Raw genomic sequence first — 27307 nt, 5'->3', positions numbered from 1 at the left:
CGATGGTCACTGTAAATGTAGTCCTAGAAATCTGAGCAAATCTTTAGGACCCTACTTAACCCAAGGGCCATGGTCTGCTTACTCCTGTTTCAGGCTATAAATCTCTGCTGCACCTCAACTGTAAGATGTACTGGTAGATGGTACCTGCACAGGGTTCTTTGAATTCTATTAAATATTACGGGAAGTCACATACAACACATGTGCCTAGCACATGGTGGGCAATTAATAAGTAGAAAATATAATCAACACCAGCCCTGTCTGATCTGCTGGTTAAGGGTGATCAACATTTATACTATGTTTAACATAAAGTATTTGCCAAAAATAATCAGGTAAACCAGTTCACAACAGAAATTTAATTAGAAAAAAAGTTTTAATGGGCAGTTCTGATTTTATTATTCTGAATAAAATTGGATTTTTCTAATGAACCCACTGAAAGTCAGAGGTGGAACATATAATTAGGCATAGGGGCAGAAGGGGGTCTTGCAGGGGAGGGTGATTGGTGTAGACATGTAGAGGGGCACCCAGATCAGAAGAAGTCAGCGTGTCTTTGTTCTGGAAGTCACCAGAGTGCTGTGGGTCACTTGCCCACTCACCTAGAAAACTTCCAAATCTAACTAGGTGATGATGTGCTGCACAGCTCAGGAAGCTGAAGAGAGGATTTTGGATATTTTCCCTTAAAGGACAACCTGCTAACAACTACTATGATAAGTTCTTACCATACCTAAAAGATAGATTTTTCTTTAGTTGGCTCTTCCTAAGCAAAAATTGTTTCTGGCAGGAAAAAAAAAATAGTATGATAATTTATAGTGATAACCAATGATTCACCTTCCTTTATCCAGTAACACATTTTCTGACTTTGCATATTCTGCTTTATTGAATCTCATTTAACTAATATCAATCAATAGTCTTTCCAAATTTTATCAATTTTCCCCATAGACAGTATATTTTATTTATATGCCGTACAGACACATCATCTCCATGACTTGGGTTTACATTTCATTTTCAGGATTTGTGAACAGTAACATTTTTGTGAAAGAGTACTTATACATGCACTGATTCAAAACAAACTAACATAAGACAGTGACTTGACATGTTCCACATGGTCCCAAATAGCAGAGTAGCTTATTTCCAGCAATTGTCCTTCTAACCTTAGTTGGGCAGTAGGATTCCTGGATGTTATTCACACGTGCAAAGAAAGCTGCATGCTTCTTTCCCATATGCGAAGATATCATATTAAAATAACCAAAATAGCTGGGCACGGTGGCACATGCCTATGATCCCACCGGCTCAGGTGGCTGAGGTAGGAGGATTGCGAGTTCAAAGCCAACCTCAGCAAAAGTGAGGCGCTAAGCAACTCACTGAGACCCTGTCTCTAAATAAAATACAAAATAGGGCTGGGGATATGGCTCAATGGTTGAGTGCCCCTGAGTTCAATCCCCAGTACCTCCCCCCCAAAAAATCCAAAATATACAGATTTTTTTCCTTCCCTTGCCAGTTACAAATTCAGAAATGAACCCCAAAATGCTTTCTGAAAAGTTAACTAAAACTATCTTGTTGTTCTTACTCCTTATTCTTCATTTCTTGCCTTCCTTCCCAGACCCTTATCTCTGGACCCCCACCCCCGCTGCATGGCTATTCTATTCCAATCTCTGCTCCTCTACCCAACATCCTGGTTATTTATTTTTGTACACTTGACATTTGGGGGAGGTAAGATCTTGACTATCATCCATGTCCAAAGCAACAATGGGGCTCTTATTTCCATCTTTATATATGGCTCTTAGGAACATTCACAGATAAAATGAGATGATAAATATGAAAGCAACTTAAAAGTAAAATAACCAGTGATACAGTTTGTGGAGAGATGGAAAATCCATAGTTGGTGAACAGAGAATAAGGGTCTCTTTCATGTTTAATGGGACCTTCGATTGACCGAGCAAGGGCTCTCCTGGGCAGAGTGGGTTTCTTTAATCTTTCTAAATGATCTGTAAAAGAGCCTTTGAGAGCCTCATAAGATCAGGCCTCAGATAGAGTTCATGGCCTGTTTTACCCTTTTAGTAAAGTTTTAAAATAGTTCATAATGTTGCATAATGCTGTATAATTGGAAGCTAAATTCCCACTACAAATGGCATGTTTGAACTCTCAGATACTAAATTAGGCCATCTCTTGGGATGTCAAAGATGTGTAGTTAGTGAAAAAAGTGAGTAAAATAAGTATAGCATTACTTTTACTTTTATCTCTCATACACCAGAGACCTGAACTCCTTCAAGTACCTTTACCCAGAAAGTATATTTAGAAACAAAGAAGTGAATATTACAGCTTTGATGTTCAAAATTTAAACAGCCAGGGCTTAAGTGTGTCTTTGCTGGAAGCATGCAGCGTGACTCCAAATCTGTAGCTACGCAGGAATTCAAAAGACGACCACCACCCCAGCTCTTGTGTTTCTGAGTCTATGTGGATCCTTCGTTAATTGAGTGATTGTATAGACAGACAGGTAGAAGAGAGAGGGTCACTTTCTGCACACTTAGTGACTTGAAATACATGGAAAGCTCTTCTGCCTGTGGTCATAGTTTAGAGAGCAAGCTGTAGTGAGTCCTGGTGGTATCGGATGACTTGGGGGGATACCTAGGTCAGGTCGGGGAGCAAGCCTTCACCCAAATGTGTGCAGAATGAAAGAAGGCACCCTGTACCCAGGCTGGGGGGTTGGTGCAATGAGAGCCCACATTCTCTGCCCAGACACTCAGCTGGGGGCCTTAGCGAGATACCTGTGATGGGATAAAGGGGTCTCTGCGCTGGCTCTTGTCCTGAGGTCCCCTTCCCTTGCAGAGACACCTTTGAGTTTGGAGATGGTTTCTAATAAGGCTCTGCTTCCCAGGGGTCCTGGGGGAGACAGAGTTGCCTGGTGTGGAGAGGGCCGGGTGTGTCTTTGCACTTTTCCTGTGTTGAATGGTTGTGTGTAGCATTCCCCAGACCAGCCGCAGCTGCCCTGCATTCTCCCGAAGGAAGAAAGCTTACGTGCCCAGGAGAAGGCTGTTGAGAGGGCAGTTGTTCCGGATTTTATTGTCTTTTTGCAGATGTCCTGCTTGATCCCCTCCCTCCGGTTTAAATAGCTCCTATTATGCTGACCCTTTTTATGAGGTTCATTTAGACTGAAGTTTCTTGAGTACTAAGGGGAAAAAGTCTTCCACACTGGAGTGTAAGACTTGGCAGGGGTTGTTTTAATGAAGGCTCGTAAGGTGGGCGGATTTAATAGGGAATATACACTGTAGTACTTGGCGTAATTTAATGTACGTTTTCCTTTTTCCTGGCATTGGAGCACTTTTATGTGAATGTGTCCCCTTATTTTGTCCTTCAAGAGCTTTTAGCATAATGGGTGAATGAGCCCATCCCTAAGACCATTGGAGATCGCTGATGATTTAGAGGCGGGCCTGTGGGTGTTCTGCTTACGTAGAAGCTGTTCCTTAAATAATGCTTTAATCACTGTGCACGTAACCTCACTTGGATTGTTCGTTGTATATCTCTTTTTATTATCGTTGTTAACCATTATTATCTTTATGAATCCTTCCTCTTCACCCTACCTGGCTCCCCTTTCTCATCACCTCACTAGCAGCAGCAGACTTAGAAGGTGGCAGTGCTGAGTGATTTGGGGTGACCCTCTCTACTACTTGCTGCCATCGAATTTGGAAGGGTGGGCGGGAACTGGCTTTCCACCTCTTTCCATTCCTAATGGGTTTGCCCATTTTGGATGTTCTGTAAATATCTTCTGATTGATTGCTAATGACCATGGAAAACAGTTCCAGGTGGGCAGCACTTGGAAAAAGCAAAGCCAGTTGAGGTTTGCAGGGTTGCTAAGGTAGCCTTTGGCTGTGGGCAAAGCTCATGTGTACCAGTGACTGATTTTTCCCAAACCTAGGAGCCAGATCTTGAGCCAAACTTAGGAAAGTAATTTCAAACATCTACATTGGTCAGATTCTCCAGGGAACTTGGTAGGCAGTGAGTGTACGTGACGCCTTAAGTTTTGTAACTGGTTCAACATCACCTTAGTAAAATCCAACAGCTGTAAAAATGCTGTGGACACCATTTCTAAATTTTCTAGATCTATGTCTCAACAACAACAAAACCATTAAAGAATAACATTAGCAGCAGCTAATATTTGAGTGCTTGTCATCTGTCAGGCACAGAATTGAGCATTTACATCCTTCCAGCCCCCATCATGTGGATACTTTTACAGTTCCTACTTCGGCTTGAGAATATTGAATGTACAGAGGATAAAGTGGCTTGTTCAAGGTCATGTAGATAGTTAGTGCTCGAGTTGAACCTGGAGCCCAGGTCTCACTCCAAAGCCAGCTCCTTTCACGGCCAGTCTCCACCGTTCTCCCAAACCTCCTCTTAGACCCTAATAGGCTTCAGTGTTCGCAGCCTCCCTCTTAAGCCCTCTGCCTCAGGACCCAGCAGCAATGTAGACACTTTGGACCACCGAGTTCTTGGCATGGGTGATAGTCGTGTGCATTGTAGGACATCTAGTAGCAAACCTGGCCTCTGTTCACTCATTGCTGATACAACCACCACTGTCCCTACTTGTAACAACCAAAACTATCTCTAGACATTGCCAAGTAAAACCCCTGGGCAGGGGCAAAACTGCCCCTGGTTGAAAACAACTGAAGATTTGGAATACATAGTGTATTAGTAAGAGTAGGAGTCGCCACAGGGACAAACAAAGCCCATGGCCTACTCCAGAGGAGTTCCTTTCCTCCTCCAGTGCACTGTGCGTGGTGATGGAACTCCTCCAGACGCTCACTCAGGGACCCAAGCTGCCTTCTCCAGCACGCAGCCTCCAAGGTTCCCGTGATCTGCTCCAACTCAATCTCAAAGGGTACAAAGTCATGGGGACCCACAGGGGAGGTTTCTGACAGACAGTGACACACGTGCCTTCTGCAGACCTCTGATGAGAACCTTGTCACATGCCCACTGAACTCTAAGGGAGCCTGGGGGGTGTGGCCTAGCTCTGTGACTAAAAAAGGTTGGAAACTTCTTTGTGAACCCTTGGCAGACTCCACGGTGCATTATGGGTAATTGAGACATTCTCATTCTAAAACCTATAGCACTGTATCTGCCACCGCAGTCCCCCAAACAAAATAAGAAATAGGAAAATAAAGATTTTGATGGTGCTTACCTGCTGAGGTTCTAGTTACTCTCTACTTAAAAACCCCATGGGATATTTTAGGTGAGCTCCTCAAAGGACTTGGAGCAGACTCAAAGCTAATGTCTGTTCTTACTTCTCCCCACCCTTCTTAGGTGTCTCCAATGCCCACTTTCTTACTCTTTCTCCCCTCATTTCCACCCCTGCTTTGTCATCTTATTCCTATCTATTTGACCTGCCGATAGCACCCTTCGGAATTCAACACCCTAGTTAATACGTCAGGCTAGAAAGAGGGCTGCTGGGTGCAACCTAGTTCATGGGCAGGGACTGTGTTTATCTTGGTGGTGTTCTGGAAGTCTTGCAAGTGCAAGGGAATCCAGGAGGGGAAAGGATTAAACACCATCCGCCATCAAAAGTTTAATAGAACCGTGATCAGAAGCTGCAAGTTTCTTGACCATATTGATAAAATCATTCCGGTAGCCACTCTGGGAAGCCAAAGTGAGAAGTGTGGCCAAAGAAGAAGCACCGTTGATGTTCTAGCCCCATAGGAGGACTTCCAGTCCCTTAACCCCCAACATGGTGTGGATGCCTCTGGTGTGGAAGTTGAAGTCCAGTGGTATATTTTCAGAAGTGATCTTCTAGAAAATAAACCTACCACCGACAGAATAGTTTGCTTACACTGTTAACCTGGGGTACATTCTCAACTTAAGAACTTTTGGGCACTGGTATAGTGATCACCAACTGGTATCATAAGTAGGGTGTAATGACATTCCTTGGTGTTGCCCAGCTAATAGCAAGGTTGCCTTGAGTTCTTGACAGTCCTGACTTGTTTCTTGAAACGTGGGGCTGGGGGTTATTGAGAGCCGTCTAAGGAGGCCCAGGTATTAGAGAATGAGTCAGTCTTTGTGGGCCATTCTTCCCTGGTCACAACAGTGCGTGAGCTGAGAAGAGATTATAGACAGGGAGTGTTTTTATTCCTGTATCAAATTGGCTAAGACTCTAGAAAGAGTGCAGGTGACAGAGGGACAGAGCTAGCCAAGTTCCAAAGTGCCTCCAATCAATTCCACTGTGACCTATGTTTTTCTCAAAATCACTCACTGTGCAGAATCACTTGGGGGAAATTGGGCTTAGGGAAAAGTGGGGGTACTGAGCACAGCACCCAAAACCTCATTTAAAAAAAGGTAGGAATCTAACAAAAATAGAGGCACAATTTTATACATGTTACATGTTTGTTAAATGGTTAAAAACTACCTATATAGCATTGTTATTATGACACTGCATAAACAAAGGCTAAACTTAGACATTTGAATTAAATTCAGATTGTTCCCTAACATATTAATTTGGACAGGAACATGTTCATATTTTCTAAACAAACCTTCCATCAGAGCTGACTGTACTTATTTCTTTGGAGTACTGTAATGTGTTTCCCCCACCTCTTTGCTCAGACCAAAAGATGAGAGAATACTGGTGCCAGAGAGCATGACCTGCATTTTTTTATTTCCTCCTTGTAAGAAAAACTGGTTTAAAAGAATTTCGAGTTGTCTTAGCAATGTGTTGACTCCTTTCTGAAAATGAACATGGTTGCTTGTAAATACAAAACACTGTAAGAAATTTTCCTTTTAGTGAAAGAATTTGTCTACTGTGGTCAAATAGGATTGTGTTAACTATAGCATTTGCTGCCAATGAAACTCATAATACAGAGAGGAGATTTGATTTATCTGTGCTACTGATGTTAAAATTAGAGTAATATTTTTCACCTTGCAGAGTGAGCATATAAAGGACAGGAAGCATAATAAAGGAAAATAAAACATTGATAGAAGCTGTAATTTTCTCAGACATAACTGGGTTTGTATATTTTATTTGCATATTCAAGTACTTTTAAAATACCCATAACTTGGGTCAGGAGATACAGCTCAGTAGTGGAGCAATTTCCCAGCATGCAAAAGGCCCTAGGTTCAATCCCAAGCACAGCAAGGAAAAAAAACAAAAACAAAAAGAAACGCCTCAACTAAAAGTCCCTTCCCATTCTTAGGCTTTGCTTTTAGGGCAACATTTTTACTCTAAATGAAAGGGCATTTCAAAAAAAAACTTCAGTTAACTCAGGTGATTGAGTAGCTGTTATTACTGGTCTGCTAAAGAGCAGCTAATATATTTCAAAGACTGCCTGTGGGCAAAATTCTATTGAAGATTTGCTAAAACAGGTCCTTTGGGCTGAGCTAGAATCATGCTGCTTTTTGGGTATGTGACATCTTGAATATTCAATTATACCGAGTGGGTAGAAAATTATAGAATTCAAGAAATTATGTCCTAAACAAACCAACCTGCAGTTGGGAAAAGTTTCCCATAGCCGGAAATGCCTTCCAAAGACAAGGTGTTCCTTACACCTTGTGCAGCTGATCACAGAGGACCATTTACCCAGGTCCCCCAGCTAAACCTCTGCTAAACCTTGGGTGAGTGTCCAAACACCCCTGTTCCATGACACCCAGAGGAAAGAGGCAGCTTCTGCTAATTCATGACTTGTCAACTCCGTAGTTTAGTAGTTAACTTTCTCTGATCATTTATGTTTTCAGTCTCTCCTATTCCCACCAAGATTGTTTTACCATTTAAAAGGAATGACTTTTTTCTACTTGTGATATTGCATGGAATTTCTAAAACCCTTTTTAATGGTAAAATAGATATACATAAAAATAACCATTTGGACCCATTTTAAGTGTGCCATTGCACAGGAATGAAGCACATTCACATTCTTGTGCAGCATGGCCACATCTATCTCCAGAACTCTCTGCATCAGGCAAACCAAAACTCTGCCAATTCAACCATAATCCCCTACCCCTTCCCTCCACCCCAGGTATCCACCATTCTACTCTCTATCACTGAATTTAAGCACTCTCAGTGCCCTCTTTAAGTGGAATCATGCATTATCTGTCCTGTTGTGACTGGCTTCTTTCACTCAGCAGAGTGTCTTCAGGATCATCCATGGCATTGAATTTCCTTCATCTTAAAGGCTGCATAATATTCCATTGTGTGTGTATACCACATTTTGTTTATCCATTTCGTTTAACCTGTCCATGCACACCTAGGTTGCTTCTAATTGCATGACATTTTTGATATCAGAATCACACCCAATTTTAGAACAGAAAATAGCTTAGTTAAGTCCAACTACAGATTCTGAAAGAGCAAGAAGGGTTTTATTACATATGTTTTGTAAAAGTTTACAGATAAAAAAGTTTACAGCATTGTCTCCAGTGCTTAATTGGACATCAGAAAATATTTGCTGATTAAATACTCAGCTGTAAGATTTGCAGTAAATATTGCATGAGGAACTGGAGATCAAAGATCTCAGTGACTTCTCCAACTGCAGGCAAATCCTAGCTCTGTCACTCGTTACCTTTGATCTTTAACAATTGTTTAACTTCTGTAACCTGTGTTTTCGTCTGAAAATGGGGGAGATATTGGGAACTTGGGAGGCCAGGAGGATTGGATGAGTGAATTCCGGTAAAGCGCTTAGCAGAACCCCCCCCCCCCCCCCCCCCCCGCATAACCCTTGGTGCCTAGAAGCTGCCAAAGTCCCAAACCCATAGCAAAATATTGTCAGTGTCCGGATGTATCCTACTTCTGCCTCCCATTCACTTCACCTGGAAACAACTGGAGAAAATGAGAAGCATTTCACTGAGTGTCTCTTATGTATCAGTTAAATACTTGTGAATGAAATTTTCTAGAAACAGACCACTTCCCTTGCCCACTGACCTCCATCTCAACCATGGCTGGGGATAAACCTGGGCCTGAGTGTGTGTGAAGGGACGTGCCTGTCACTTTATCTATGTCTAGTGACCATGTATTCCAGATGAAACTGGAGCATGAGACAGAGGGAGACCCAACAATTCGGATCATTTGTGAGTTCTTGGCACAAGTCTAAAGCCATCCAGAAATTGCCTCTTCTCCCCTACTTCTAGTATACATAGCTTTTTGAGAGTGAAAAATCTTCCACAATTACTGATTTAGTGGCTCAGTGGTAGAGCACTTGCCTGGCATGTGTGAGGCAGTGGGTTCGATCCTCAGCACCACATATAAATGAATGAATAAAACAAAGGTCCATCCACATCTAAAAATAAATATTTTTTTAAAAAATGATTGATTTAGCAGAATGACACCAAATTTTGGACCAGACCTTTCTGGGTTTGTCCACATGTGGTTATTAACAGACTAGTTGATGCTTTGGGAACCTATTTTGCAAACCTGTTTTGTTCTGAACTAGGAGCTCCCCACAAAGTTTCAGGTCCTGTTGGAAACAATAAGCACAAGAGAAAGGGTTACCGATAGAATATGTGGACTTACTTATATTCAAAATTATCTGGAATGTTCAAAAGATGGCTTTGAGTAAGAAAATCTAGTTGGAGAAAATTCCTACTTCAAAAATAGGAACGAATGCAACATCATAATGATCCCTTACGAGAAACACACAATTAACTGGTCATCAACTAGATTTATGCCTGGGATAGTAAGCCCTCATAAACAGGTTCAAAGGGGCCATTATTTGAGCAATTAAAAGCTATCACTTGAGAAATCTGGTTAGGAGGAGCAACTGAAACCTACAGATTCTTCTAAAACAGAGACCACTGGTGAGACTCACCTGGGAACTTTCTCAACTCCAGCTCCCTCAGCTGCACCTGGAACTGAGGGATCCTTATCTGTGGGGCTTGGACCAGTTCTCCTAAAGCTCCCCAGGACCCTGTAGACAGTCAGTGTTGAAATCCACTGTCCTAGCAAGAATTTTTTTCCCTTTGTTATAAAACAAACAACAGACTTTTTTAAAGCAACACAAATCACCTCCTCATCCCCATGGAATGTAACAAAATCCCAAAGGCCCAGACTTAGAAATCAAGAAGAACTGAATTTAGATCCTGGCTCTGCCATTTGCCTGTGTGGTCTTGGACAAGTCTCTCAACTTTGATAAGTTTCATTTTTTTCCCAGGTAAAACGGGAAGGTGAATTGTTGTGAAAATTAAATAAGATCAACCATGTGAAATGCTTAGTATAGTGTGAGGCACAGAGAAAGCATTCAAATGAGAACCAGTAGTATCATTATATGATTGTTCATGTCACTGCTATTATTTGGACAAGGCCAGCAATTTCTAGTAGGTTTTAAAACACTACAACATTGAGCTTGCTAATCTATGCTGAGGTACTATTTCAAAAAGTTATCTTGACCCTGTAATTTTAAAGGATCAGTTACAGTTGCTGCAGTTTTTAGGTTGCCTCACATGCCTACTGGTACTTGGAATTCATTTCCAATAGAACAAAAGGCTCTGATGGTGGAATGTTTCAAAATTATGACTTGAGCTCAGTCAAACTGAGGTTGATTTAATAATGACCAGAGCCCTGGTCTGGTCTCCAGTCCCATGCTGACAGTCAGCTGTGTACCCGTGGACAAACAGCCACTCTGACCTCAACCTCTTCCTCTATTAATGGGACTAATTCAAAAAGTCTCAGTCTGTAGATGCCTGGCGAGCGCATCCCCACCAGCCTCAGCTCTCAAGAGGTCCTTTGAGCAGCCAAAATAGATATTTCAAACACCAAACAGTAAATCCTGTGTCTTTACCCAGAGAGAGGCCCAAGCTCTCACTAAGAGCCTATTTTACACTACATGTTTAAAATAAGCTTAATTATTTGGTTTCTTAGCCCACAGCAAGTGGAGGGCGTGGGAGGAGGTGGATGTGGCTACGCCAAGGAGCCAGAAGAAAGAACCCCTTGGACCAATTAATTTAAGGCCATTAGGGATGGTGCAGTCTCACCTCAGTCACCCTGGTGACTTGTTCTTGTGAGTTACAGTCCACAGCAGAACTGAACTCCCTTCCGATGCACCTGGATACCAAGAAACTTTCGCATCTTGTTAGCGACAGCATCTAAAAGGCCTTGCCTGTTGCCGGGGCCTTCATCAAGAGTGGACATTTAATTGTAGTTAACTTTTCAATTTTATTTCGGCAAAATACACATACACTGAAGTTCCAGCCACGATTCAGTGGCGTTAAATATGCTCAGTGTCTTGCAGCCACAGCTGCTTCGGGCTCCAGCACATCTTCACCCTCCCCAACAGAAACCGTACCCACTAAACAGTAACACTCGGTCCCACTACGTCGTTCCCGCGCCCCAGTCTGCTTTCGGTGTCTGTGAAGTCCCTGTTCTAGGTCCCTCATGCCAGCGGAAGTTTTGTCTTCGTGTAGTATTTGTCCGCTGGTGTCTGGCTGATTTCATGTAGCATGCTCCCAAGGTACCTCCACCTTGTAACACGTGCAGAATTTAATCATAGCTAATTCTTAACACTCAGGGAAAGTTCTTATGCGACAGCTGATCCCTGAACAAGTGTGAGATGGCACTTCATGTTAAAAAAAAAAAAAAAAAGGTAAAAATCTTCCTTATTCTGTAAAGAGGAGGGTTTTGAAAATAATCAGAGGTGCCCAGAAGCTGCAGCCTGTCTCCAGCCCAATGGGAGATGAAGGCTTATTCTAAGTTTCTTTGTTTTGTTAAACTAGTATAAAGAAACCCCACCCAGAAAGCAGGCCACAAGCAGTAGCGAGAAGCCGCAGCCTGAATTTGCTGTTTCAAGTGGCAAAATCCTTCCTCACTTCTTTCCCCAACGTGCTGCCTACAGGAGTGTGTGTGTGTGTGTGTGTGTGTGTGTGTGTGTGTGTGTGTGCGTGCGCGCGCCATTCCTTTAAACTATACTCTAAAATACGTCAGCTGGGGAAACCAACCTTTTTGTCACCAGGACAAGTGTTCCTTCCGCTTGGGGACAGGGCTTACTGTCCCGCTGTTAACCTTTCACTAAGCTCTAAGTGGGACATGAGGAAGGAGGGGAGCCGGGAGCCAGCCACAGTAAGTGTAGCTCTGCTGAGCGAACTGCCGCCTTTGTCCCCGTTCCCACAAAGCGGAGGATAAGTCACTCGCCTGGGGTCTGTTTATGGCTCCACAATGGAGTAGCAGATGCCAGGGCCCAGAGAGCAGCAGAGACTTAATCTCCTTTTGATTAGAGAAGCCTTTTTCATGCAGATGCCCAAGCCGGGCGGGTGGGACAGTTAAAAATGAGCTGCAGAGTTCAGGAGCCTTGGCCCTCCACACTTCAGAAAGCTGTCCCTGCAACAAAAGAGGGAACTGCAGAAGAATGTTGGGCTGGGTGACTACTCAGTGCAGCTCAGGCCCTGAGAGGGAGGGGAGGGCTGGGGCTCAGTTACCCCTGGCCTGCCCGGCTCTGGGTGGACGGATCAAGTTTCCAGGAATTTCTCCCCAGAGCTAAAGCACAGCTCCTACGCATGGGCACGGCGGACAGCTTTGTGGGAGAGGAGGAGCTACAGATGGTTTTTATGGCTCTGTGTGATGGTTTGCCTGTGCTTCTTCAGTCACGGAATTACAATCAGAAAGCTCAGAGGAGCACCTGGCCCCTGAGACAGAGGGTAGGAAGGATCCCAGGAGATCCGGGGAAGAGTCTTGAAGGATGAGTTCACCAGGTATGGGTGAGCAGGAGGGACAGTTCTGGCAGCAGAAATGGAAGAGGAAATAGGGGGAACAGGGCACAAGGAACGCTGGGACAGAGCAGCAGAGCGCGTGTGCTGGTGGGAGCAAGGAGGGAGAGGGATCTTGAAAGTGGTAAACACTGAGCCTAACTGGGAGCAGGACCAGGGACCTTGAAGGACACTGCTGCAGGGTGGGAGAAGTCATTGTAGGATTTACACAGGAGCCGTTCTCCCAAACTTGAGCTTTAGAAATCCTTTGAACGTTGGACGGGTACGTCAGACTGGAGGGCTTGGTTAGCAAGTTCAGGCCTCCCAGTGAGAGAACAGACATTTGCAGAAGAGCCATGGCAGAAGGGACAGGAATTTTCTTCTGGCAATACAGCAGAAGGCAAGGGTCTTGGAAACTTGGGTGGCCCACAGGACTTTTCATGCCTTTGTCTCCCATAACTATCTGTGGACTCTCTCCTGCCACTGATGGATGAGAACTAGCTGCTCATGGTAATTAGTCTTCCAACGTCACTATTAATACCAATGGAGAGCTTGGTATAATTTGTTAGAGTTCATTTGCTTTTGAACCAAAAGAGGTTCTGATCCAGCCCATCTCCCAGTCCTACTGAGGAGGAAACTGGGCCCCATAAAGCCACAGGGCAGGTATTGAGTGCTGAGCCCTCACATCAGGCACCTGTAATGGACCCTGGTGTTCAGCCCCTGAAGGATGAGGAGGCGTGGCTTTGTATTATTCCTATATAAGAGCTAAAGCAGCAGAATCTTATGGTGAATACCCTGCCCGTGGTCTGGACCTTAAGCCCAGGCTGCCTGACTTAGTGTCTGGTGGATTTCTACCATGCTGCACTTGGAGACTAGGCCTCCCAGGATGGACCCAGTGCCCTGTCCCCACTCTGCTTTGTCCTTGCATAAATCCCCTGTCCTGGGACAGCAGGTTTGCAGTTTGCATCTACTGTAAGAAAAAGCCTGTAGCCTGCTTCTGTTCAGACTACAAGACGACTGCTGTAGAAATTCATGGAATCTCTTGAAAAATGTCACTTAAGGAAACCTTGTCCTATGAGCACATTTTCTTTTGCCCTTTCTCTTCTGTCTCTCTACCTCTGTCACACTGTCTCTGTTAGTTCTGTGTAACAAGATGGCCATGGACATTGTGCTTTAAAGAGGAGAGAAAAAACAATTTCCCCAAATCATACATTTCAGCCCTTGGACATGAATTGGGACCAGGCCTCCATGACAGAATGACATAAGGAAATCTTTCCATGTGTCCCCTGGCCCAGCACTTTTGAGGAAGTCAAGTTTCTGGGGAATATCCCATCATGTGGGGAACCCGCTTTGCTGAGGAAAGACCCCTCCAACCCCATTTTCTCATCTGCTGAATCCTCTGCCTGCTTCCTGCAGATCATCAAGCCCATGACTGTTTCTGTATCAATAAATAACTCTGGACTGAGATTTTACTGTGATGAGATCAACGACAATATAACCAGAGAAGCAATCAGATCTCTCCTCGGGGCTTCTCGTTGTTTGGAGTAGTGTGAATGGAATAGTTTAGCCCCTGTACTTCCAAATTTAGTGGTGGATTACCTAATGATGCCAGAGGATAGTCATGTTCATCCCTCTCCAAAAACAGCCCAGAAAGAGGTCAGCCCTTGTGTGGATGCTTTATTTTAATATATATATATAACCTCATTGCATTGCAATTTTTAAGTAAAAAAGCTTGACCCTAAGGTCATTGTCAGTTTGTATGACTAAGTCCGTGGGAAGTTGATCCAATGGCAGTCAGCTTGTTCCTAGTCCTAGTTAATATTGTCCAGGTAGTCACCACCTTCTTCATCGGGTTGCAACTCTTGTTTTAGGGCCGGAATTCCAAGAAAGTGAGCACACATAACACAAAGCATTTGTCACTAGGTCTTGTTTCTTATCCATGAAATGAACACTGTCTAAGCACCTACAGTATACAGACCAGGTTGCCATGAAAATTATTTATATTACTGTTCTGGTCTCCATAAAATAGGTGGAAAAGTATTTCAATCTATTAAATAAATCATTATTGTGTTAGACAGTAATTAACTAACTACAGTAATTAACTCTAACTACATTGGTAATGTAGATGTGGATGAGCTGTAGCTGCTTGAATGGACTATTACTTGGTGTCCTTGTTTCAAAATGTCTGGTCCTCTAGAATTGAGTGCTCAGGTGATCTGTGTGTCATGATTTGATGTGTGAATAGGAAATGCTTTTGCTGCTGAAATCAATAACTATTTTGATGTCCAGCGAAGGCTTTTAAGTCATCAATGTTCCAAAATGATGTGCAGAGCTCAGGGAGGAAATGGGAACACTCTGAAAAATCTCGGACTGTCAGTTGTGCACAAGAGTGTGTGTGTGTGTCTGATGTTGCTGGAAGACATTTGCGTGTACACGCTCAGGTGTAAAGAGGTGGAACGCCCACCACCACCAACTCGTCACCCCTGCAGGTCCTGCCTCCAGCGCATCACGGCCTGCCTCTGAGCGTCCTCTGTGCCTGCAGAGTTGCTGCTTCTCTTCTGACTTTAGAGTGATCTTAATTTCAGGCCAGCTCCTGACTCCCCAGCTTTAAAACACTGATCTCATTGCCAGACTGCTTTGTGATACTTAGAGTGCAGTGCTGGAAGAGCTACGGTAATTTATTTGTGACAATTCCTCATGACTGTTCTGCAGAGAGAGCTATAGTGTCATGTCTGTAAAGAAGGACCAGGTGACTGACAGATGTGGGGTGAACAGCCAGGGAAGTGGATTGTTTTGAAGGACTAGAGAGTCATGCATGGGTGACCAGGAAGGAAGAGGCTGTGCGAACAGGACAGGAAGACATGAACCCACTTTGAGAATCATATGACAGGTGGTGGAGAGCTAAGCACCCCTCGGGCGTGCGTTTATGAAGACCTGAAGGCAGAGGGCTGGGTTGGGAGTGTGAATGGGGCTGATCCAAGCTCAGATGCTTCTGTGATGGTCCCGGCACATGGTCGGTGCCTGGTAAATGGGAGTGGGTGTGTTTGGTAGGCTCCTACCTGCTCTCTAGTAAAAACTACTTTTAACCCCTAGAATAAACCAATCAGCACATGTCTCTCTTGTTAAGGTTTAAAACCTTTGAAGCAAGAGTGCAGGGTTTCTATGCCCTGGCTATCATCTGCCGATCCTGGTTCAAATGTGACTTGAGTCATTATTCTCTGTGTGACCTTGAAAGTCACAGAACCTTTCAAAACTCCCAGCAAAAGAACCCATCTCCTAGGACATGAAGAAGACTAAAGAGATAAGCATAAAGGGGAGAGCTGTAACAGGCAGTAAATCTTAAAATAATAATGATGATGATAAATAGTGAAGAGGGTTAAAATTCAGATTATCTAATAATATATATTTATTTTACTGACCTTTTATTTTTTGCCCCATATAAAAAAATCCCTCAGGCTTTATTTAATTTTCCTTAATTACTGTGTTTCAAATTATACTGGCAGCGCTTTGATTATAATTGAGACGGATCAGTTTCTTATTTTCTGGCCCTTCAAGCCTTGCCAAGTCCTTGCATCCTCTACTGCCTTGCTGGGCATCCCCATTTCTACTTCAAGGGTTACAGCCATGTCTTAACTGTGTCTCTCTGCTTCCTTAGCTGGCTTGGGACCTGCGAGAGTGAAAAAAGCAATAATAGGCCTAAAAGCAATAAAAAAGCATAAAAGGAAAGATGGAGAAAGAGAAGGCAACTTGGAAAGACCATTTTCCAGAAAGTGGCTAATAAACTTCCTTCACTTACCTATTTCAGAAGACAAAATTATAGGCTGGGGAATGCAGCTAGTGGTGGAACACTCACCTAGCATGCATGAGGCTCTGGGTTTGAACCCCAGCATTGCAGAAGAAAAAAAAAAGAGAGAATCACAACAAGTTTATTTTAAAGATCTTAATTGACTTTATTTGCCATTCTATAATCAGGCAACACCTCATTCTACAAAATAGTATGAATATTCTGATGAGTTAAACAGAGGTTTGGCTTTATAGACAGAAAAGGGGTTGAGGAAGCAGAAACAGAACAAAAAGCAGATTGTTTCAAGTTTCTTATAGCTTTGAAACAGAAGGAACTTCTTATCATGTAGGCTTAGGTGAAGTGTCCCCTTTTGATTGGTTGCTGTGAATCTCCAATTATTTTTGGAAAACCAGCCCTTAGCATGAGTGACTCCATTCTGCTCTGTTCTGTTCTGCTGGGGCCAGTGCAGGAGGCTAATCCCAAACAATGGCCTCCTGCAAAATATAATTAAACCTGTCCAGTCAGGGCCCACTGAGAGCCTGGTTCTGTGCTTTTCTTCAGATATTCTGGTAAACACTGGTTGTCCATTTTGAAGATTTTTAAAATTGTTAAATATTTGTTTTGGGATATAAGCGTATCCAAAAACACAGAGTATCACAGAAATGCTTTTTTTTTCCTTCTAAAAACGATAGGATTAAAGAGCGTATACACACACACACACACACACACAAGGAATGGTAGCTTACAAATAAGCAAAGAAAGATATTTCACTATGTGGCAGGACTTCCTCATGGCTGTATGCCCTCCTCTTTTATTTCAAGGAGAGTTTTTGCCTGTGAGAATGTTGTCAATGTAATTTGCAAACTTTATGCATGGTTTTTAAATAAATATTTAAAAAATATTTAAATAAATAAATATTTAACAGAGCAATGGCAAATTAAGTTTTTCTGCTGTGTTATTAAGTCGGGACTCTTGGAGAACTTTTCTAATAGTCTTAACTAAGTGGAATTAATGTGAGATTAATTTTAGTGTTGTATTTGTACCAAACTTTTTTCCAATCATGATCGCATTCTTCAGATTATATTTGTAGGCATTGATATGGAGATAATACATGGTATCAGTATGAAGTAAATAAACAATTGATTTCTATAATAGCTGTCAGAAGTCGAGGGAAAACCGGGCATCCTTTAAGGACTTTTTAACGTATTAATGCAATCCTGTCTCTTAAGATCTTGTGTTTATCACTGGATTACTGCGGGTTCCCAGTTTATAAATGTTTCTGCTTAAAGTCTTTGGTGGGGATCAACTTTTCCCGGTTGTCCTCAAGCGAAGGCCTGTTTCTCTGTCTACTTAACAGGTCTGCTTTTAACAACATCTCTGCTCCCACCCCTCTCCCCGGTCGTCCCCTCCCCCGTCCTCTCTGGGAAGACCAGGCCAAATCCTGCCCCTTCCAGGCCTGGCTTCCTCTCCTCCCTATGAGGACACCCTTAGTTCCCTCCTTTCAGGAGGAAGTAGGGAGACAATGGAGAGGCTGAACAGGCACCAGCGTCATTTGTCACGGCTTAGCAAGAAGGCCATTCCTGACATTGTTGACTGAAGTTTCATGTATTATAAGTATTATAGAAGGTAGAGGAGGATAAAACCTCCCAGTTTTGTTTTCTTTTTTTCTCTCCACTAAAACTTCTCTAAGCCATTGACAGACTTCTCATGTTGCCAATAGGTTCAGCCTCTGTGGGAAAAATCAGGAGAACTCTGAAAGGGGAACTGGTATCAGCGACAGAGGACTTTGAACTCTCATGGGGGAGCTGGGCTCCTCCCCTGCCATCCCTTCTCCACTCTTCCTCTTTCTTCCTCTTTCCCTTTTCCTCCAGGGTCTCTCTTCCTGCTGTGTCTTCCCCTCTTCCCCCTCTCCTCCCTCCCCTCCTCTTTTTTCCTTTCCTTCTCTGCCCTCTTCAATGACGGTGGCAGGAAGATCGGTGGCATTCCTCCTTCGTTGTATTTTTGGCACGGTGCTCGGTGTCCTGGGGTCTGCATAATGCAGACTCAGGAAACACGGTCCCTACAATAAGGGCCTTTGTTTCCAGTTGGAGCCCCTTGGGTCCCATTCCAATTCCTTGGGTACCTTCCTCAGTGGATGAGGAGAGAGATTGGCTTGCAGATTAGACTTCTGATGCGCTCTCCGCAGTCCACAGCAGGAATTTCCACTCTCCACCCTTTCAGGGGCTTATTTGGAAGAAAGAAATATAAAGGGTTTCTTTTATTTGCAATTGTATCCCTCCATACTCTCCAAGCGCTTGTAAATAAATGGTTATACCGTGACTTCATTTTTAAGTGTTTTTCTCCTTTGCCCTCTTGTGACCACATAAAGGGACAGTAATCATATGTCACTACCTCTCAACACCCCCGGCCCCTTCAGCTGTGCCTCGTAAGTAATGTCTGTCCTCCCCAACATCTTTATTAAATATATTCTTATAACGCTATCCACTGGGATAGGATGCAGACATGGTAAAAAAAAAAATGAGAATGAACTATATTTATAAACAGGAATTAGGTATATCTGCATCTATTGAGTAGAAGAAATAAAATCGTGACTCCAACGTAGAGTCTCATTTTTGACAGCTGTGACTATCCCCCAGCACGTGGCCTGGAAGCATGGATAGCACGATGCCAACCAGAGCTATCTCTGGAGAATGACTTTGGGGACAGAGAAAAGGCCCCGGGGGAGAGGGAGCACGTCCCCTTCTGTGCTCTGACTTGTCAGAAGTTTGCTGTCCCCGCAGGGAGGCTGGCCAGTGTTGATGTGGCCACTCCTGGCCCCGCTCTGATGAATGAGGCTCCCTACCCAGGTTCCCAGGAGCAAGTGCTCATGGTCCTGTCCGCCTCCCTTGTCTGCCCTCAGCTGCGAATGTCTTTTTTCTGCCTTCAGGGCTCACCAGGGCCAGCTAGTCCCTCTAGTAACTCCAGGCATCCTCCTTCCATCTCCTCCTTCCTCCATCTGCAGCCTGCTCATGGTTGGATGGAAAGACAAATGGACAGGGCACTTGATATGTCCTCCCTGGTCCTGCCTCTCTTCCCTTTACAGCCAAACCCCTCACATTTCACTCTCATCTGTCACTCCTCTTCCAAGTCAGTCCGCACCTACTCTGGGCATTGAATCTGGGAGTCCACTAGTCCCCATGTTTCCTGAGACTGGCTCTAGAGGAGTGGGGAAAGCTCCTGACATGCTCTGGGCTTCAAACCCGCTGCCCTCACTCAGGAGGATGCTCCTCCCTCAGGGCAGCCCCGGCTTTCAACTGGCTTTGCTAAACCCTCTGTTTGCAAGGGTTGTTGGGTGTTTTCCCGGAGTGGAGAGACTCCCAGGAGCCCCCTTCCTGCTGGTGCAGGCCCGCCAACCCCTGCTGGTGCTGCAGTCTGCTGGCCCCAGGTCTGTGAAGCTGCACCCTGGTGGCCAGGTGCTTGACACAGTCCTGGACCTCAGCTCTGTCAGTAAGATGGAGCCAAAGCTGTGTAGAGGGCATGCCAGCTCCCGCAGAGCCTTCGAGCAAGCGCCCACACATCCTGTCCTGATCATCCTCCTTGGGGATGTCTCTGTCACCCCAGCCATAACACACCCAAGTCTGACGCGTCATCAAGGTGCAAGGGGGTGGGGGCATTGGTCAGGGATGTGTGGCTCTGAGCCATGATTCATGCAGAGGACAGTGGCTGCAAAATAAAGCCCATATTTCTTGTCAGAGCTTGGACCCTGATAAGAACAAGGCAAGTGAGCCTGAGCCACGCAAAGACCTACTGTCTAGATTAACTCAGCCAAATTATAGGCCTTGGCTCTCCGCACCACAAAACTCCAGAGAGGTCTTGAAATATTTCATCTTGTTGTGAGGAAATCCAGTCCAGAGGGTACCTGCCCATCAGAAAGGCCTAGAAGTGCCCTGCCAAGGCCTCTGCAGGACAAGCCAGCAGGAGCCAGCCCTAGGCTAGTTTTCCTCACCTGCCACTTGGGAAAGAAAAGCAGAAGAGAAGAGAAAAGCCTACGGCTTTGTCTTCCTGCTGCAGCCTAGCAGAAGAGGAGACAGAGGGTCCTAGTATTCACTGACTTTAGCAGACCCACTGCCACAGCAGATGATCACATGTCCTCTGAGGAGCAGGTGGAGCCCCACCCAACTCTTTGGAGTGGAAAACAAGAACAGAAGCCCCAGACTTCCTTCTCCTGAAACCCGGAATGGTGGATCCTTTGCTTGGGCCATGTTCTTTCTCTAGACTCTCCTTTCTCTCATTAAATACCTCTTGTCCCATAAACTCTCCCTTCTCCACCCAGAGGTCTGTGCTCACCTGCCCTGCCATACAAGGCTTCTAAGTGGCCTGTCTTTTTTATGGCCTCTACTCTACTTCTGTACCCAGGCTGGAATGATCTTTGACCTCACTACATCCTCAGTGGTCACTGCCCCTACGTGGCAGGGAGGTCTCCATGATCTGTCCATCACTACAGCCACACCCTCCAGTCTGGATGCTTCTGCACATGCGCAGCTCTTTCCAGCCTATCTCAGTTCCCAAGATCCTGCCTGCCCCGAGACCAGCCCATCTCCACTCCTTTCCGTGTCCTGACTTTTCGTTACCTGTGCCTGTGTTTTCTTGCTTTCTCCTGGATGCTGTGGTCTCCTTCCTCTCTTCTCTATATTCAAACCCCTCCTCATCTCAAAGATTAGCTCTTTCTGAACCACCACCTCCTCCTTGAAGCCTCTCTCTCCTTCCTGGACTGGCCACTTACCCCTTTGCCTTAGGTCCCTCCCACCCTGATTATTTCAGTCGTACAGCTAGAACACTGAAGTGGACCTACCTGTTTACAGTTGGACCAGACAGGGAGCTCCTGGGGGAAGGCAGGATGTGCGGTTCACTTTTTAAAATTCCCAGCTTATGAAGCAGAACTTGGCACACATTCTTATGTCCTCAAAAAGTGGGGTGGGAGGGAAGGGTTTGTATGAATGAATGGGAGTGTGCTTTTAAATTATAAATGGATATGCAAATGTAAGCCTAGCTTCAGTGGTATCTCAGTTGAGTACATGGCAGGTACTTTCTGGAAAAGGAGGAGGAATTGGAGAAATGGGAAAAGATGCATTCCCCAAAACAGAGAGAGAAAGAGAGTTTTCTTACAAACTGTTGATACCCTGATGCTTTTGTAAAATACAATAAGAAAATGAATTTTGAGAAAAATTAAAAGAGAATAAGGCCTACCACATATAAGCACAGATTGAGTACCTTGAACTGGTGGTTAATTGTTCTGTCAAACTATTGTAAAAGTTGTCTGCATGCTCACTTTCAACTTCTGTTCTTACCTCGTTGCAGATCAGGAACAGTTTGCAAACTAGTTCCTGTTCATTTACTACACCATAAGTTAGACTCTATTTGGATATTTTCAATAACAGCCCATGGAATGAAAAGTTAGTGAGAGGAACACACTCATGTGCAAGTCTAATGGTGGAGACCATAAGGACATAAACTAATTAGAAAATAGAGGAAATTTAAAATTGCAAAATGGAAAATTATTGGAATGGAAAAAAGCCCTTTCAGTATATCTCACCGCTCACTACCCCCACCCCCAAAATGGGGGGAATGCATTGATACTCTTAGAGAATAATTGTTTTAATGCAAAAGTTTTAAATTGATCCTTCATTGTTAACAGTAGGATAGCCAAAGGTGGCGACATCAAGTCAATAAAATTAATAAGCAGAACAACAGGCTCTAATAAATATCATTGGTAGCCTTACTCTGTCATTTTGAGCACAAAATGAACTGTTATTATCACTGCGCTTTAAACCTCTCATTTCGGCTTCAGATGATTATAGCTGTAATGGAGACCTTGCTACTGAGTTTTCAGTAAAAACCCATACCAAGTTAAAAGTCTCATACTTAGAAGCTTAATTATGAACAGCAGAGGGAACGTGCTGTGGCCATACGACTTTGATCTCTTTTCTAGAGTGACCTACAAAATCTTGGACTCCCTGTGATCTGTTTTCTCAATAATTTCAGAAAACAAGCACCTTTTAATATCCAGCATCTCTACCATGGATGCTGAGGGTTTCAAAACTCTCGATTAGAGATGGGCTGTCATTTGTTGGAAACGGGAGTCTTTATTTCCACATGAAACCGTTCAAGCCCTTATCCCCATCTTTCTCTCACATGGAGAATTTAGTCTTGGGTTTCTGCAGGCGAGCAAGCTTTGTACTTGAAACGTAGAAAAGGATTTTTCCTTCTCTTTTAAAGCCCCAATGCAGAATGTCTGAAGCTAGTCAGGTGTATTTGGGGTGCATGCCTCACTGCAAGTCCACCTCTTACCCTGCTGCGTTGGTGTGGATCATGGCTATCCAGATTCTTCTGCGTTACCTTCTTAACTTTGCATGCCACATGTTCTTTAAAAATGTCCAGCAAGGTATTAAACTATCCTCCAATATAAGCATTCAAAGCAAGTTGAGTATTAGCCCATTATTTTGTACCATGTGTGATTTAACAGAAATATTGATGGACACATTTGATTTTTCTTTTGGGGAAGTACAAGTTTGTTAAAAATGTACTCTTACTTCAGTTCCCACCTTCCTTAGCTTCTCTTATTTGGGCATTAACTGCCTCTCCTCTGCAGGTGCCTAAGCTCATCCATTACCATCATTCATGGCAGTGAGGAGAACAGGCATTGCTTTGGAGGGTTTTAATGCCACTACACGTAAATTTGTGATTCTGGTACCTTATGAAGATGACCACATTCTTAAAAAGAAAATCCGTTACCAATAAAGCTTGGTTTAAAAAAAAAATAAGGTTATGAGCATTGTTTCGTGTGTGACAATGATTTTGGTTTGAAGAAACTAGAATGAAAACGTAGGTATGCAAACCATACTGTGTGCTACTTAAGAAAGTCGATGGGGAAGCTTTGCCTTTTGTGAAGGAACAAAAAAAACCGAGAGAATGAATATGGATTATGAAAAGGGGTGGGGAAGAGTCATCTGATGGCTCTTCATCCCGGCGCTCCTCGCACGGTCCCTCTGGGCGCTGCTCCTCACTGTGGGGCGGTTGCTCCCTGGTCTGCCTGACCGCCCCTGCTGGCTTCCTGCGGGCTGCAGAGCGCTCGCTCCCTTTGGTGGAGAGCCTCGCTGCGTTGTTCAGCCCCGGGCAGGGATTATACTTATTTTTTTTTTATTTTACGTTATTTCAGCTGTTTTCACTTTTTTCTTGATTGCTTTCTCGCCTCCCGCAGAGTTCTTTCTCCAGCATTGCAGGGGCGAGGGTAGCTCAGTTATGAACCCTGCAGCACACGCGGGCGGGAAACCCTTTTCCCCTTTCTCAGCAATCCAGAGCCGCTCCGCCTTGTCGGTTCAACCCGCTGGAGATCTGGACCCAGCGGAGATCTGTGTGGAAGTGGTTTCTATGTTAAAACCTCCAAAACCAGCGCCGAGTGTTCCCAGGGCTCAAGGCTACTGCCTCTCACATAGCCTAAGCCTCACACGTGCGCTTGTTATCTTAAAAGCCCCTTTTCCCCCAGTAAATTGGTATTTGAGGAAGAATTTGGTTCTCTACTTTAACAACTGATAACTTTATGATTTAAAGGTTATGTTTAAAATGACTCTGTCACATTTTGGAATTTTTCTTTCTGGTTTCCCACTGTATGAAGTTTGGAGTCTTATCATTTAAGTCAGTCAAGGAAACAGGAGGCCTTATACCCAAACTGACACTATTAGTAACTGTTACTGCTCCTCATCTGGGAAAGCTCTAGTACCTTCCAACACTTCAGTGTATACCATGCTCTCTCTCTGGGCTAAAATTTCAGGTTCTCTAGGTAGGCAGTGTAATCATTAATGAAGGAGCCGCTCTGTATTCTCACAGTAGAGTTCATGAGCACATCAGTATCATAATCGTTTGAAACAGATGTGAGTGGCTCGTCTTGCATAATTAAAGGTGAACTGGAAGAGGTTGGGTGTGTTTAAGACATCCTTCTTGTTTGACTTCACAGGATTACCTCGACTGTATCAGGGACCAGGCGAAACTTCCCCTGGGGACCGAAGACAGAGCTGCCCTTTTTGGAAACATACAGGACATCTATCACTTCAATAGGTAAGTTGATCCTCACAATACTGTTCTTACATGGGAGCATCATGAATTTTTCTCAAATACTGGCTAAGAAAATTCACTTGTAATTCCTGGTCCTGTTTCCTACATTCTTATGGGCCATCATGTCATGAAGTTCAAGTTCTCTAACTAAAAGCATCCTTGTTTCCTATGTGATTCTCACGTTCACTCAGTATTCTTTCCCTCTCCATCCTGGCTTAGAGAAGAGACCTGTTTGTCCTGGAGGTGCATGGAAACCCTTCTTCCATAACAGAACATCTGTCAGTAACGTTCCCCTGGTCTCCAGCGTCCACACCTAGGCTGGATTTTCTGTGAATTTCCTTCTGCCTCAGGAGTGGGCTGGACACAGCAAACATACAGTCAATCCTTTAAGTTATAACTTATAATTAATTTAATTTAAAATCCATTTAATTAATAATCTTTTCAAATCATTTAATTCAGACATCTATTAAGTACCTACTAGGTGGCGAGCACTGGGCTAGAAAATGACCCTAGTAAACAGGAGAAGGAACTGAAGGGAGTGGAAGAGAGTACATCGGTTATCACAATCCATGGTGAGACTGGAAGACAAGTTAGTAGGTGGGCTAACCACACGGGTGCTGATGTTCAGCACACGGGGATTCGTATGCCACCTAAGCCATGCACAGGCCTTGGGTGAGTCTTCAAACAAACTGAGATCCCTCCCTCCCTTCAAGTCTCTGGTCAAATCTTACTGTCTACCAGGTTCATGGGGTGCCTCCTTCTCACCCGCTACCCCTCACCTCCTTTTCCCCATAGCACTTGTCAATTTCTAACATAGTGCATGGTAGACTTTTATATTATATCTGTTGTTTCTTTCCTCCCCACCCCACTCGCAGAATGCTCTACAAGAACAGGGTCCTGTTTAGTTACTGCTGCACAGTCTAAAACAGCTTCTGGCCCATAAGAAACATCCTCACTTGTTGAATGAATGAGTGGAAATGCTAGGAAACGCCATCTCCTGGGCCATTATGAAGCTTTAGTAAACTGATAGACCCATCGAAATGAGAGCCAGTTAAGATGCGGAGTTTGTTATAGTAAAATGTCTTCTGCCCTGCCCTGTCCTTTTGTGAATGGTAATGCAGGCTTAGTCCTACTCCTCTTTGCTCACTAAGATTGGCAAAGGTGAGCTTGTGGGGGCCAGGATCCCTGTGTCCTTTGCCACCCTTGAATCCCTGACACCTAGCACCAGCCTCGCCTCTGGGCATCATCTTGGACCAGCTGGCCCCAAACCCCAGGCATTCAATGAGTTGATTTAAATCATCCTTTAAGGGGCTGGGGTTGTGGCTCAGTGGTGGAGCACTTGCCTGGCACGTATGGGGCACTGGGTTGGATCCTTGGCACCACATAGAAATAAATAAATCAAACAAAGGTATTGTGTCTATCTACAACTAAGAACATTTTAAAATAAACAAGTAAGTAAATAAATCGTCCTTTATTCTGAAAGTCTTTGACAGAGAAATGCCAGTTTCATCAGCATTTTGCTCTCCACTCTCCACTTGGAAACCAGTGTGAGTCAGTGGTTTCCACCTGTGCTGTACACGGGAACTGGAGTCACCTGGGAAGGTTTTGAAAACCATCCAGTGGCTGGATCCTCTCTCCAGAAATCCTGACTCATTGTTCTGGGGTGAGACTGGGGCATCAGAAATTTTCAAAAGGTCCTCAGGTGTTTGTACTGTCAGTCATGGTTCCGCTGTCTTGAAAAAATTAACACAATAATAAGCTAGAGAAAGTTCCTAAACAACTGAACTTGAGATGCAGAACCTGTATGTTCTTCATAATGTGTTGATGGGAACACAGGCCTCCATTAGCTGTTGCTAGTGAACTCCCATGAGCCTCTGCTTGGCTCCCCTTCGGAGCCCACTGGACTCTCAAAACTGGAAAGAGGTGAGAGGGTTAGATGCCAGCAGGACCCCGGCCAAGGCCTGTGGTTTGACTGTAAGTTGACGGTAACAAGTAGGTATGGAGTGAGTACTTCCCTCTGCCAGAGGCCAGAGGGCTTCAGACACATCATCTTGGACCGGCTGGCCCCAAACCCCAGGCGTTCCGCCCTGTGCCCTCCAGCCAGATGGAATCCTGCTCCTCAAGCGGTAGTTCATGACGTTGTGGCTGATCCCAGGAGGGATGTCTACTCCCTGGAATGTAAGTGTTCATGTGTCTCCTGATTTAAAGAAAGACAAAAATGAGGTAGGAAGAAGGGACTTGGCAGCAGAACCCAGTCTACAAAAGTCGGAGGACAGAGAAGACCTTGGCATTACTGAATTGACTCTCTGTTCTTTTCTATTGGATGTTCATTGCTCCTGAGAGTCAGACCTGCCTAAAGAAAACCTGGGTCAGGGTGAAGGAACAGCCTGATGGTGATGTACCTGGAGGCCTCCGGGCAGTGAGGCTGTGACAAGTGGTCATGTCTGTGTCTGTTCCTGCATGGGTCCCCCGTGTGTTCCCTGGTCGTGCATGGCCTCAGTCGGGTCCATTTGAACACTTGTTTGTGTCAGCTCTCCCAATACCTTTCACTGTTTCCAAAAAATACTTAACTTTGACATTTGAATTTTCTGCATTATTTCAATCCCATTTGTTTCCTTTCTCTTAAACCTACAGTCTTTAATTTAGAGTACAGATGTCCTTTCTTGCTATTTTATTTGATTAAGAGTATTGATGTACCTTTTTATATCAGTGCTGCTTATGAATCTTTTATTATATGCTGTACGTCAACTGATTTCAAAGACAGCTATCTGGGAAATCGATGTTGGGCTTGAAATAAAAACA

At 44.2% G+C, this 27307-nt stretch overlaps 1 protein-coding gene across 3 annotated transcripts in view; it reads left to right on the top strand.

Moving 5' to 3' along the window:
• Positions 1–27307, top strand: part of Plekhg1 (pleckstrin homology and RhoGEF domain containing G1) — a 210430-nt gene that overhangs the window by 129277 nt on the left and 53846 nt on the right. For all 3 annotated transcript variants that reach the window (XM_047557962.1, XM_047557961.1, XM_047557960.1), the window contains one exon: positions 24408–24508. In XM_047557962.1, the coding sequence (XP_047413918.1) occupies positions 24408–24508 (101 nt within the window). The remainder of the gene's footprint in view (positions 1–24407; positions 24509–27307) is intronic.

The sequence above is a fragment of the Sciurus carolinensis genome, chromosome 7 (assembly GCF_902686445.1).
Source record: "Sciurus carolinensis chromosome 7, mSciCar1.2, whole genome shotgun sequence".
Lineage (NCBI taxonomy): Eukaryota > Metazoa > Chordata > Mammalia > Rodentia > Sciuridae > Sciurus > Sciurus carolinensis.
Note: the sequence above shows the minus strand (reverse complement) of the source record. Positions and strands in the feature narration are given on the sequence as shown.